At 39.9% G+C, this 13,892-nt stretch overlaps 1 protein-coding gene across 1 annotated transcript in view; it reads right to left on the reverse strand.

Moving 5' to 3' along the window:
• GPR158 (G protein-coupled receptor 158) overlaps positions 1-13,159 on the reverse strand; it is a 44,811-nt gene extending 31,652 nt beyond the window's left edge. Inside the window, exon 1 of the mRNA XM_009082572.1 lies at positions 13,054-13,159. Coding sequence (XP_009080820.1) covers positions 13,054-13,159 — 106 coding nt within the window. The remainder of the gene's footprint in view (positions 1-13,053) is intronic.
• Positions 13,160-13,892: the final 733 nt, after the last annotated feature.

The following is a 13,892-nucleotide window of genomic DNA, read 5'->3' on the forward strand; positions in this document are numbered from 1 at the left end:
GACTGTGGGTCCAGCTGCATTTTCAGAGGACACTCAAGAGAAGTATTTTTCAAAATAAACTCATTTCAGTATATTGCCTTGAAAAGATTCCAGTGAAAAGAAGGGGATCAGGGAATGAACTCTATCTGTGGAGCACTCACTAAAGCACTATACACAAAATCTTTTGGCACAGAAGTATCTCCTCAAATTTAGTTGCAAGCACTTGTTTCCTTTTCTGCTGTGAAATGATGTTCCTACACACTACTGTAAACTGACAATCCATTATTAAAGATGCAGTGAGCAAACATCAGTAGTTGAAGGGACAGGAACCTCTCCCATATTTATACACTGCAATAAACCAACATTTTTATGCTCATCTATTTCTTCTCTATCTTTTGGAGTGTGTTTTTTAACTTCCAACTTGCCTTCTGCCAGAATGTTTGAGTGCTGGAAGTCACTGTGAACTGGTTAAGTTGCTTCCATATTGAATGCCAGAAACATGTGCACCTTTACAGATCCACATGAAGCCACTTTTTTAAACACATCATCCTCCCAATCTTATCATTCCACTGCTAATCATGCACAGATAAACACGGATAATCTAAAAGTGCATTTCTTTTCAACCACAAGGACACTGAGGAGGAGGATACTTTGAAAGGTTCAGCCTTTGATGTGCTCTGCTCTCACCCAGATGCATTCATTAGCATGCAGACAATCAAACAGCACAGTTGCAACAGAAAGAACTTGTCTGACTCATTTCCTTCCCTTGGGTGTGAGAAAGAGTAATCACACCCACTGGACACAATCCTTCTCTCAGATCCACAATGCAGAAGGCTGTACTTCAGCAGACTCAGAAGTGCTGGGTTGCCAACACCCTTCTTATATGATGCCAAGCTGAGAGGGGTTAATTAAAGGTGGTACAGAAAGCTGTAGAAAGACACATAAACTGTATTATTTAATCATAACATTTGTTGCAAGTTTCATGTCCATTTTAATCTTACAAATGTTAACCACTTTATCATGTGATTGACAGGCAGCAGTGTTTTACATTGACTCTTGAAAAAGAAGTGCTCTATCAGCATTGTGTTCTCCTTCCACTTGTGGAATAAATATTAACTTTATCTCGTGCTTGTGCATACAGGTATCACAGCTGAGACCTTGATATGTATTTGAAAACAAAGTTTATTCTTCAGCATGTCTGCAAAAGATAAGATTCAAACTACTTTTTTAACAGATAACATCAGGAACATCTCCAGCTGTCAGGAGATACAGCAATGTCACCTCCAATAGAAATTGAGACCATAAACAATGATAACTTCTTTGGATAAAATTTCCATGTTATTAAATACTGTTGTTATTATTAACAATATTCCTCTGTAAACAGGTACCTGGGGTAGCTTACACTGAATGGAATGCAAATGCTGGCAAGGGTATTAAAGCTCATCAGGCATCCAGGGAGTTATGATGTCTCTGCTTGATTAATTCACAGCATAGCCAAGGTTGGAAGGGAGAAATTAAGAAATTGCCTAATACAACTCTCCTAATCAAAGCTGGATCAATGACTGCAGGATACTGAGGACCTTGTACAGTTGGATTTTGAGTTATTAGTCTATGTCAAGTATCTCCTAGAGCAGGGAAAGGAAGGGGCCAGCTGCTGGCATGGAGAAGCAGTGACCCTCCATAGAATAAAATGTCTAACATGCAAGTTAAATAATAAAGGCTTCCACAGAAACCTTGTGTCTTTCGGTGCAAGTTTGAAGCTCTCAGGAGATACAGGAACAGGAGATGCAGAGATGCTCTCAGGAGAAGCAGGAACAACATCATATATAAATATGTCTCTAAACTATCTATTCTATGATTCCATGATATGGCTATTAAAGGTTGCAGCACTACCCACAGACCTCTCATTGCTTTGCTGGTCATCTTATTTTACATTTTGAAATACTCCACTCTCAAAAGCAACAACGACAAAAGGTTCCAAGCTTTCATTACCTCACACCCATATATTTTCTTCTCAATACAGATGATGCAGAGGACAAACAGACCAATCTGACAGTCACATAAATTCCTGGACATATTGCCCAATTTAATTATGTTTCATTCACTAAGAACTTTAGAAAAAAAAATTAAATCCTCAGTAAAGGTAAACAGACCAAACCAGAATTTTTTAAGTTCTTCAGTATGTCAAACACTTCTCCTGATGGAAGAACAAATAGAGCAGTATCATGTAAGAAAATGAACATCAGCGTGTGCACAGCAGTTTCTCAGCTAAAGCAGAAAACAAATTCTGGCCAGAGCAAAGTCAAACACAGAATAATGAGAAGAATGCACTTCTTCTGTTTATAATACTACAGCAACAATACAAGTAATTAAAAAATCCAGCAACCAAAAAGCCCCAGTTGAATAAAGTCAACACCTGATAAACCGCTGAGGACGGATGGATTATTCTGCTCTGATTAGCCTCAGCTTGGCTCGTGCAAGCAGCACAGTACACAGCAGTGCAGACCAGCCACATGTTTTTGCACATGCTGTTTCTGCATAGATCTGACATGCTACTGACTACTGTTATTGAGAGAGATCGTGCTCTGGAGGAGATAAATCGCATTCTGTATGCTCTTCTTCCAATGTTGCATACAAAACACAACATGCAATTATAGGAAATGTAAAGAACAGTAGCCTAGAATCATTGTATAGTGTCAGCAATATCTGAAGAAAATTAATTCTCTGATAAACTTCCATGATTTATTGCCAGGTAAATACTCATTCAGCTATGTTTACTCTCAATATATGCAAGCATGGGTAGCAATCAGAAAAAATGACTAATTAGGTTAATCATGAGTACTTCTGAGGAAGCTATGGTTTCTTGGAAGCTTGTTTCTGAATGTCTGTATGCATTGAAATTTTGTGAAAATAATTAAAGTTGCATGTTTTGACAACTACTTGCTGGGCAAGAATAATCCCATGCAGCACTACATGCTGGGGGCCAACTGGCTGGAAAGCAGCTTTGGAGAAGGCAACTTGCTGATACTGGTGGGCATCAAATTCACCATGAGCCAGCAGTGTATCTTTGTGGCAACAGCCTTCTGGACCATATGAGGCAGAGTATATTCAGCAAGTTGAGGGGGAATATCCTATCTCTCTACTCATCATTGGTGAGACCAAACCTGGAGCATTGGGAGTGTTGTGTGCAGTTCTGGGCACCCCAGTACGAGAGAGACATGGATATAGTGAAGCTAAGCCCTGTGAAGGGTCACAAAGATGACTGAAGGACTTGAACATCTCATAAGGGGAGAGGCTGAGAGGGCTGGGACTGTTCAGCCTGGAGAAGAGAAACTTATAAATGTATATAAATATCTGGTGGGAGGGAGTAAAGCTGATAGAGCCAGGGAACAAACTGAAATCTAGGAAATTCCATTTAAAGATAAGAAACCCCTGTTTTTCTATTAGTGTGTTCAGAGAGTAGAATAGGCTGCCAAGAGAGGTTATGGAACTCTATTCTTGGATAAATTCAGAACTGAGCATCCTGATCTGGCTGAGCCTGCTCTGAGCAGGTGAGTTGGACTATATGATCTCCAGAAGTCCTTCCCAACTTCAACTCTTCTGTGATTTTGCAATCTTTGTGCAGTCAGTATACAGATGTATACATGGAAGAAACTACATTTTCTTAGTATGCTTTCTGCAACAAGCTTTTTATTCAGACATTAAATCTTAAGATTTAAATGCTTTAGAAGTGTATTAGCATTAGAAGTGTAGTTAGCAGTAGAAGCTCTTTTATGTAACTTGTCCTATGAACTCCTTCAGAGCTTTGATTGAATATTCCACAAAGTATCATAAATTCTGCTCCCAAGGGCCCACTAAGGCACACCTTTTCACTTTTATTTTCAAATTTATTAGCAGACAGTCCTGTCACCTATTCTAATGAAGAGAGTAATGCAATACTCATAGTCCCCTGCACCATTATATATATGTCAATGCCACATACAACTTCAATAAACAAATGAAACATTCTCTTCGTTTGTCATTCTGCAATAAAATATTCAAGTTAAAAAATTCAACTTCAAGAAACACTAACTCTCATCTTCTGTGTTTTGTCTCACATGCACAGGAAGAAATAGCATCATCTGACAAGCTGAATTCTGCAAACTGTTGTTTTCTGTGTTCACCATAAAATAAGGAAAAAATTGTAATTTAAATTGTAGTAGAAGTTTTAGTTGCCAAGAAAAACAAGAATAATGTGTTTCATGATAATTAAAATTATTCTGCTGTTCTGAAGGAGCATTAGCTAGCACACAGGAGAGCTAATCTAAATGCCACCATTTTCAGGAAAAAAGATGTAAGGTCAATTGCTGTGAGATAGATAAAACACTCAAATATTCTCACTGAAATCAAATGCAAAAGATGCAGACCCAGGCAATCTACCCACACAGAGCGATGAGACATGGACTGAACAGAACGGAAGGAAATGCAATAAGCTCAAAGCTCCAGAAAATCTGCAGAGATGAACTAAGGACAAAGAGTCCCATCTTCACTTTGAGGTCACATACACATTAGAAGTGATGACAGCCATGAATTTTTTTTTAGAGAGCAGTTGTTTAAAAAGAAATATTCCAATCAGAGAGACATCAAATAATGCTAAGAAATGCAGTGGCAATGATCTTGCTTCACAATCAAATAAACTAAGAAGCAAACAGGGAAAAAGGGAGGAATTAATAAGATTCCTTTTTTATTAATAGTCAGATATTGATTCAAATTCAGATCTGGTGACATCCATGCAACAAGAGCTAATCACACAGGAAACAGATTTGGACTCTTGAATAAAACAAACAGCTTAAATGTAGTGTTTCATATAGCATGAAGATGAAAATAAAATAAATTAGCTCAGTCTAACTAAGCATGTAGACAAAAAGAAACAGGAAACATCCTTTGTTTTCACTGAAGATCATCTTGATACATAATTTGGTTTCTGTATTCTATCTGACAAGTCTTGCAAATGACATTGATGACTCTGACTTTTCATGCTAATGCAGATGCATGATGACAGACCTGAGGTTGCCCAGGGCAGGGCATGCTGCCAGCTCTTCATACATCCAAGTCTGCTGGGGCTGCATCCAGGCTGCAAGCTAGGAAACAGCTAAGCTTCAATGCTCATTGCCTTCTGAGAAGGTAGACACAAACCCCATCTCACTAAGTTTGATTTCCAATATCTTTCAGCATACTCAATTTTGCTATTCTCCACAGTCTTGTGTTCATTCCAGAAGTTGAGAAGCTCACCCAGGGAACTCTTGGCATTTGGAATAACTAGTGTTGTTTGGGTTTGCAGGATGATCTTTGTCAGTGGCTTTAATACAGTCACTATGCTTCTAGTAAAAAAGGTGAAGAAAACAACTACAAAGTTCACCGACTTGATTTATAAATTCTACTTTTTTCTCATGAAACGCCTCACAGCTGAAGTCTAAAGGGCTTTTCTCACGAAAAGCCTCACAGCTGAAGTCTAAAGGGCTTTGAGTTGGGAGCTTTTGTTTTTTTCAGCAGGCTTGTGCTCTCCAGCTGGACTGCAGATTTAACAGGCACAGCACATTGTGGCCACTAGGCAACTCCATCGAAGAAGATGCTTGTCAGCTGAGGGGAACTGCATCTTTAGGAAGGTCTGACAGAGACCTACTGCAGCTTGTGGCTGTGCCTTCTGCCTTGCAACACTGGACTGTGCTCACTGGATAAAGCAGACTTTGGCTCTGCATAATTTATGAACACTACAGAAGGAAACCAACCAAACCAGAGACAACTCTCAGTTCTCTGTGGTCAAGCTATCTTCCTCAGCTGAAGAAGCAGTTTAGTTGTTTCGTGGTGTCTGGAGTTAAACCCAGGCAAGCTGTGTGTGTGCAATCAGAAGCACTGAGGTGTGGGCAGCAGGCAGAGACAGTGACAGCTAGTCATGGAACTGCTGCACTGACATTTGAAAGTGCAAGACTTCCTTCACAGACAGACACACAAAAAAAAGTGGGAACGAGAGTTTGTAACATACCTATAGTGAAGTACCTATGGTCTTGCCACTTGAGGTGGAGCAACTGAGCAACAGACCTGCTTGTGGCTGACATCTGATCAAAAAAAAACTCAGAAGGGAATTACTGGGATCCCAGAATTAGCCCTTAAAAAAGCCACATTTGTCTAGCAAATAAATTACCAAAAGAGAATTTGGGATCAGAAGACCTGTGGGACAAAATGGCATGTGAAAGAAACAGTCACAGTGTTTGAAGGGAAAGACACCTTGCCTAGTGCCACGCCTGGTGTTTCAAGAAAGACTGAAGAGTGACACAAGTCTGCCTGTTCCAGATAAGCATGTACACCCTGTACAGGCCTAAACCAGCAATGCTGCTGGATCCACAGCAGTGATGAATGAACCAACAAAGGATCCTGTGATTAAGCTGAAGATGATCCAAGGCACACAAGCCAAAATGGCAACTGAAATAATGCCCAGTGCTCAAAATAAATGCACAGCTAATAAGTGTAGTTTTGGAGTTAATTAGTGAGCAAATGTTCTGTAAGCTGGCAAGTTAAATATACACACAGAATCACAGAATCAGTTAGGTTGGAAGGGACCACAGTGGGTCATGTGGTCCAACCTCCCTGCTCAAGCAAGGCCATCCCAGAATAAATACAGATGTAGATTATAGACAGATCTAGAATATAGATAAATAGATAATTGGAAATTACTCATTTTATAGCTTTTACCAACAAAAATGCCTATGAATTAAGAGGATAAAAGCAGGCCTCACTCTTGGTCTTGCTCAGCCATACCTTTCTTTGGAGTGGCAATGAATAGGCAACTGAGGAACATCCTGGTAGAACACAGCACCTTCAGAGGTGTCCAATTGACCAATAGTTGTATGTCCTGCTTACCACAGGGCAAGAGCTTAAATGAAGCAAGAGTCACTTGATGCTCTAACAGACAAGCAAGGAAGCAGGCAGTTCTGGTTCTCCAGAACAGAAATGGAGACTAGCTAAAGATGCAGTCTTGTACCTGTGAGGCTAAAAAAACAAGTAAGAATATGAAAGAAACATTTGGATGCCCTAACCAGGGAAAACCTGGAGGACATGGACTCAGCCAAATGCTGAGGCAACTGTGCAATATTCTGATCTTCAAAAGACTTTATGGGATATAGCACAGAAATGCTGTATTAATACAAAGCACACCAGTATCAGGACTGGAAGCACCATCACTATGTTAGTGAGGTGCACAGCTCAGCTAATAGTTAAGAGTTAGGGTTTTTTGCTGATATTGGCCTCAAGTTGCACCAGGGGAGATATATATTGCATATTAGGAAAAGCTTCTTCACAGAAAGGGTTGTCAAGCATTGGAACAGGATGCCCAGAGAAGTGGTTGAGTCACCAACTCTGGATGTAATTAAAAGATGTATATAAGTTGCACTTAGGGACATAGTTTAGTGGTGAACCTAGCAGTGCTAGGTTTACAGTTGGCCTTGATGATCTTATAGGTATTTTCCAGCCTAAATGATTCTCTGATTCTATGTTTGGCATGCTGTTGCAGGGTTCTACTGCTTTCAGGTATCTGTATGTCAGAAAATCAGGTGACAGCATTTGTTTGGTACTCCTTTGGATGACATATAGTTTATCTTGGGCAAGCCTAAACTTTCAGTCAGAAACACAAAAGCCATTTGTTAGCACAAAAAAAACATTCAGGATGAACTCTAGAACAGTTAGAATAGTTGTCCAAGGCTCTTGAGGATCTCTGATGAGAGATAGGAGGTCTGTGCAAGATAAACAAATACCAGATTGCCACATGAGAGAAACTGCAAGCACAAAAGCAAAGTTCAAAGGGGAGTATAAATAGACAGTGGGCATCACCATCATGTTTGCCCTGCAAATAAGGAAAGAGTACGAAAACACATAGAATGGTCAACAAGGATTTTGTGCCTTGCCCTCACTGGTGATCCTGATGGTGCAGGTGTGCAGCAGGTGTGAGTGTAAATCCCAATAAAGAATGTGAAAAACAGTAGGAGTGTGCTCACGGGGTGTCCAGACCTGAGGTAACATTGTAGGAAGCAAACAGATTGAACTGAGTACCAGCCAATATTTCTGAGGGTGGACACTGACAAAGTTTCCTCACAAGAGACTGCACCACAGGCAAAACTGAACATTATATAACATATATTCTTGCAACCCCATATATTGTAATACATTCAAATGGTAAAATAGTCAATGTCCCTTTTTCCATGTGTACAATAGTGTTACAGTTTACCAACCAGCACAAATAGGCTTTTGTTCATCAGAGGCCAATGCTAGCTGCTACTCACCAGAAGTCATCAATTTAAAACAAGTTTGACAGCCACCTATAAGGATCCCAGAGCAATACACAGACTATTTCCCCAACTAGCAAAGTATGGTTTACAAATTGAATAAAAACTTTGAACTGGGATTTGGTCATTACAGCCACATTCTCCAAAGCATTTGAAAAACCTGCAGAGGAGCAAAGTCCAGAGCTGGATTACGTTAATCCGATTTAAAAGAAAAAAAAAAGCCTGTCCAGTCTAAGATAGAAGGCAGACTTACTGCTGAGGAAAGATCCTGCATAAAGTAATTAAGGTTGTTACTAAGGGATGACTGGGACAGTGTAATTCCAGCTCTTTTATGAGTTTCACAGCCCTAAGCCCTATATGGAATTTTGTTCAAAGCCAACAAGAGAGTGAGTTCTGCATTGCTAGAGAAGTATCTCAGAAGGAATATATGATGGTCATTAATGGACTGAAGGAAACCATAGGAGATCTGGAAAATACATGGTTTAAGAAAAAATAATTTAAAATATAAAGTTTAATACATAACTTTATGAAACAGGAATGAAGAGTAACATGAAAGAAAAGGTCATGTGCAAAAACTAGAAAGACAAGTCAAGCAGAAGAACTGAAGACCTGCAAAAACCTGCTCACAAATTTGATTGCAATATCTGGAACTGAAGGGTTCATAAACTTTAGCCTTATTTCAGTGAGACAAGGGCACCAAACAGTTCCATGTTTATACATATCGACTCGTTTTTTGCCAGCCGTAGTGAAACTACCACAGTACCTTCTGACATTGCCCCTTGTTTAGAGGCCATGAATTTAAGTAGGTTGAACTGAAGTATGATTTCAGACATGTAATGCCAATTTGCATTATTCACAAGTGAACAGTAGAAAACGATGTCAAAGTAATGCTGAAAAACAAAGTCCACGTAACAGCAACAAGGCAGAACCAGTGAATCCCTTGTTGCCAATACCTGACAATTTTTAGAACAGAAAGCTGAAAATCAGGATACCTGTACTGGTGAAGCCTGATGCCAGCCAGAAGGGCTTAATGATAGGCAAGGAGAAACAAAAAGCTTAGTGAGATTTGTGGTCACAAGAGTGGCTCCATTTCCCAGCAACTCTGTGCAAGTTGGTGCTTGAGGCACAGGCTGCCAACAGCAAGGGCCTCCCCAGCAGCAGCCCTGCACTCACATGAAATTGTAAGCTCCTCTAGGCACACCTGGGAGGAACAGGTGGCATCTCCCTAAAAGCCCAGCAAGGGGGAGACAATTGTTTTTCTCAAGAAGATCTCAGAAGAATAACAGATATTGCTGTTGCAGAGGCCAAGAGCAGAACATGAGTCTGCCAGGACAACTGTGCTGCCGTGAACTAGCAAAGCACAGTGCTGCTGATGGCTGGGAAGAGACCCAGAGGCCCCTGAGTAATGCAGCACTGCTAGCTAACTTAATTCACACATTGGAAATAGGCACTCAAAATTTTACACTGATTATTAACAGCTAGTATTTTTAGATTTGCCAGAAACAGAGGCTGCAGCTTAGCTTGAACCATAACTACAAACAAGTATGCACAGTGGTTCACATTGTATACATGAAGGAGGCAAGAGTCAAGAACACCCAAAACTCAGCTGCATATAAAACTTGCCCTGTACTTTAATACACTACAGTAGGAAAACAGTGTTAATTTTTAATGCAATTTATTTTAGTCAGTTTTAATTGAAAATATTACAGATTAGTTCTAAAAGGATTAGCTTGATACTTACTACTAAATTAATAAATACAAAACTTTCTACAGGATCTACTGTCTATGTACTCCTGAAGTTCATGAAGTCAAGTCAGTGTTGTCTTGGCCTTCCCAGTTCAGACCATGGATCCAATACATTGCACCTAAAATTCTTAGAGTACCTTGAATGTCTTTCAGAAGAGTGTATATGAGGATAACTCACCAACCTGCAGACTGGTATAATGCTGATGAGCTTTAACCACCCTGTATATGTTACTGCAGGGCAACACAGCATTTTATGTTACCAGTGGTTGGTTACCACTGATCACTCAAATTTTCAAGAATATAATGGCAATTTTTAGTCTTCACAGTAGTCCAAAAAAAAGAGCAACTAATATGTGAGAATATGTGGCCCAGCAACCAGTTTCCCCAGTACTAAAGATCTGCATTAGAATCAGTGATCAGGAGTAATGTCAAAGCAGCTGCTATATTCCATTAAACACTACAACTGTATGTCATTTCAGTTTATGTATATTCCATTACATACTACAACTGTATGTCATTTCAGTTTATAAATATGCTTCGTTTCTTAATAGTTCCATACTAATGCAAATGCTATAATTTTTATTGCATGTTTGTAAAATAAAGACCAAATATAGAACCAACCACTAAATTATATAGCTTGATCAGTTGTATAACACAGACCACTACATCTTTTCTATTGAAACTCCTGGTATGTGTATTACTACTTAATCCAAGAAAGGATTCAGTCTTGATCTGAAAGCACAAAAAATTTCTCATTTTTGCTGTTGGTTTTTTCAATAGCTAAGCACACTTCTGAGAAAAACTTATGCCAGATTGCTCATTTGAATTTCTCTGGCCTTGGCTTTCAGCTACCAGATTTAATCTAACCTCAGTCTGAAAGATTAAAGAGTCTTTTGTAACTGCTTTTCCTCTCTCTGCTTGTTTATCCACCACACAAGAAGTCATCTCTCAGTCTTCTTGCCGATATAGAAATCAGATTAGGTTTCACATTATCAAGCATTTTCCCAGACCTCAAATCCTTTCTGAACCATCTCTTGCACACCTCCTTTTAAAATACATCTCAGGAACAGGACATAATGCATTTTTATTAGTCTCAAAGATGTCACCTCCTGCTGGGAAATCAATTCCCTACCAATAACCTTTGAAACTCCTACTCTCCATAGTTTTGTGTCTTTAACTAGTCCCTAGCCATAATTTGCCTTTTGGCTGCATTCAAATGCATCTCTTTGACTAAGCCCAAGTTACCAAGCAATAACAACAGGGCCACAGAGAAGGCAGAGATGTTTAGTGCTTTCATTGCCTCTATTTGCAACACTGAGGACAGGTTAAGGGGGTTCCAGCATCCTGAGCTGGAGGACCATGGCTGTGACAATGATATAACTCCCAATCAACCCTGAACTTGTATAGGATCTGCTGCTCCAGCTGGATCTCTATAAGTCTATAGGGCCTGATGGGACTCATCTAAGAATATGCAAAGAGCAGGCTGATTCACCATGAGGCCTCTCGCAATGATTTTCAAAGAGTTTTGGGAATCTGGAGAGGTCCCAGTTGATTGGAAGGTAGCTAACGTCCCAGTTATCAAGAAGGGCAAGAAGGATGACACTGGAAACTACAGGCCTGTCTGTCTCACTTCAGTGACTTGTAAAATTATGGAGAAGATTATTCTGGCAGTTATTGAAGAGCACCTGAAGGGCAATAGTCATCAGTCACAGCCAGCATGGCTTCACAAAGGGAAAATCCTGCTTGTCGAACTTAATTTCCCTTTATGACGAGGTAACCCACCTTCATCAAGGGAAGTCAGCTGATATAATCTTTCTGAATTCAGCAAAACTTTCAATACTGTCTCTCACAGTATCCTTCTGGACAAAATGTCCAGGATACAGCAGGAAAAACATGCCATGCAACAGGTAAGCAACTGGCTCATGAGTCAGGTGCAAAGGTTTAGAGTAAATGGGTTACATCAGGCTGGTGACTGGTCACTAGAGGGATTCTGCAGGGCTTCATCTTAGGCCCAGGTCTCTTCAACATATTCAAAAACACCTTGGACGCAGGACTCAAAGGTATACTAAGCAAGTCTGACAATGATACAAAATTGTGAGGAGCTGTTGACTCACTTGAAGGCAGAGAGGTCCTGCAAAGAGACCTAGACAAATTAAAGGGCTGGGAAATCACCAACTGTATGATGCTGATGCCTGGAGAAGAGGAGACTGAAGGGAGATCTCCCAGCAGCCTACAGCTTCCTCATGAGGAGAGCAGAGAGCTAGACACTGATCTCTGGTGACCAGTGACGGGACCCTAGGGAATGGCATGAAGCTATGTTAGGGGAGGTTTAGGTTGGATATTTGAAAAAGGTTCCTCATCCAGAAGGTGGTTGGGCTCTCCAGGAAAGTGGTCACAGCACCAACCTGACAGAGTTCAAGAAGCATTTGGACAATGCTCACAGGCACATGGTGTGATTACTGGGGATGTCCTGTTCAGGGCCAGGAGTTGCACTTCAAAGATCCTTGTGGATTCCTTCCAACTCAGGATATTCTATGATTCTAATACACATTAACTTTCATTACTGAGCTTTCCGAAACAAAATTCACCAAGCTTTATGTTATCTGCAAATTTTATGAGTAATCATTTTGTGCTTGGTTCTTCATTGCAACTGAAAATGCTAAATAGTATCAGGCTTACTCCTCATCTTTCACAGTAGCCCACCAGAAACCGCCTCTCCAGTCATGACTTTTCACTGACAATGTATGTGATCTGCAAATCTCTGCAGCCCCTGTGTGTGGAGTGAGTCACATACCTAACTCCCACTTCACACTCCTCCACAAATAGCCTATAACTCAAGTATTGCAGTGCAGTGCCTGGTTTCTCTTTCATGCCATAATCCCACCCAGCAGACAGCTGGGAGGCAAATACCTTGTTCCACTGACCAATTACACTTCCCATGTAATGAGAAACAAAATCAGTCTGTACAGCTACATTACTTGTATTACAAATGCATGCACATATGCACACTTACCTGGCAGGTACTGCATCACAGAACAAAGTTTTGCCACCTGAGGGTGAGTCCTGGACTTGGATAGGGTACTGGACAGGATAGGCTCCAGTTCCAGTTTTGAAACCATTCTGCTATCATGTAATCTGATATGCAAACCCAGTCCTTTTTCCCATTATCTCCCATGGTGCTCTTGGATGCCATCAAAAGATATCTGAAAGGTCTTGTGATACCTGTAGATCATTACAGAGGGCCTTCCAACCCACTGTGGGTTTTTTTCTAATCATGATAGCAATATAATTTAATATTAAAACACCAGATACTTTCTTTATCTTTCCTTTGAACTTTCCTAGCCAAACTCAGTCTACCATGATAAAGCAAAATGTTTGCTATATTAAGGTGATTAAAAAAACAGTCCATGGAAATGTACAGCTGTTTCTACAATATTTTTATATATATTAAATATTAATAGGAACATGGATGAGAATATTTTCAGGATCACAGTGCTCTAATGATCTTATATACTTTATAGGCTGCTGGGGTTTTTTGCTTTAAGATAATGTTTATTAGTCCCACTTCTACAATGTGCTCCATCAAGATTAATTCTGCACTGTCTTTGCAGCAGCTGTGCTACATTTTATTAGTTTATACATAAGAAAGTAGATATTTTATTCAGAAATATGAAACTGAACCATTATACTGTCTAGTTAAGGCTAGCTATTGCTTGAGAATGGCAGGGATACAAAAGAGCTAAACAGGATTTTAATAATGCAGATATTATTGGGGAAAAAAGACACAACACAACAGAATGTGACTCATTTAATCTAGAAGAACTACAAAAATGAGAATTTCATTTTGAATGT

Source organism: Acanthisitta chloris, unplaced genomic scaffold (genome assembly GCF_000695815.1).
Source record: "Acanthisitta chloris isolate BGI_N310 unplaced genomic scaffold, ASM69581v1 scaffold19829, whole genome shotgun sequence".
In the NCBI taxonomy this organism is placed as follows: domain Eukaryota; kingdom Metazoa; phylum Chordata; class Aves; order Passeriformes; family Acanthisittidae; genus Acanthisitta; species Acanthisitta chloris.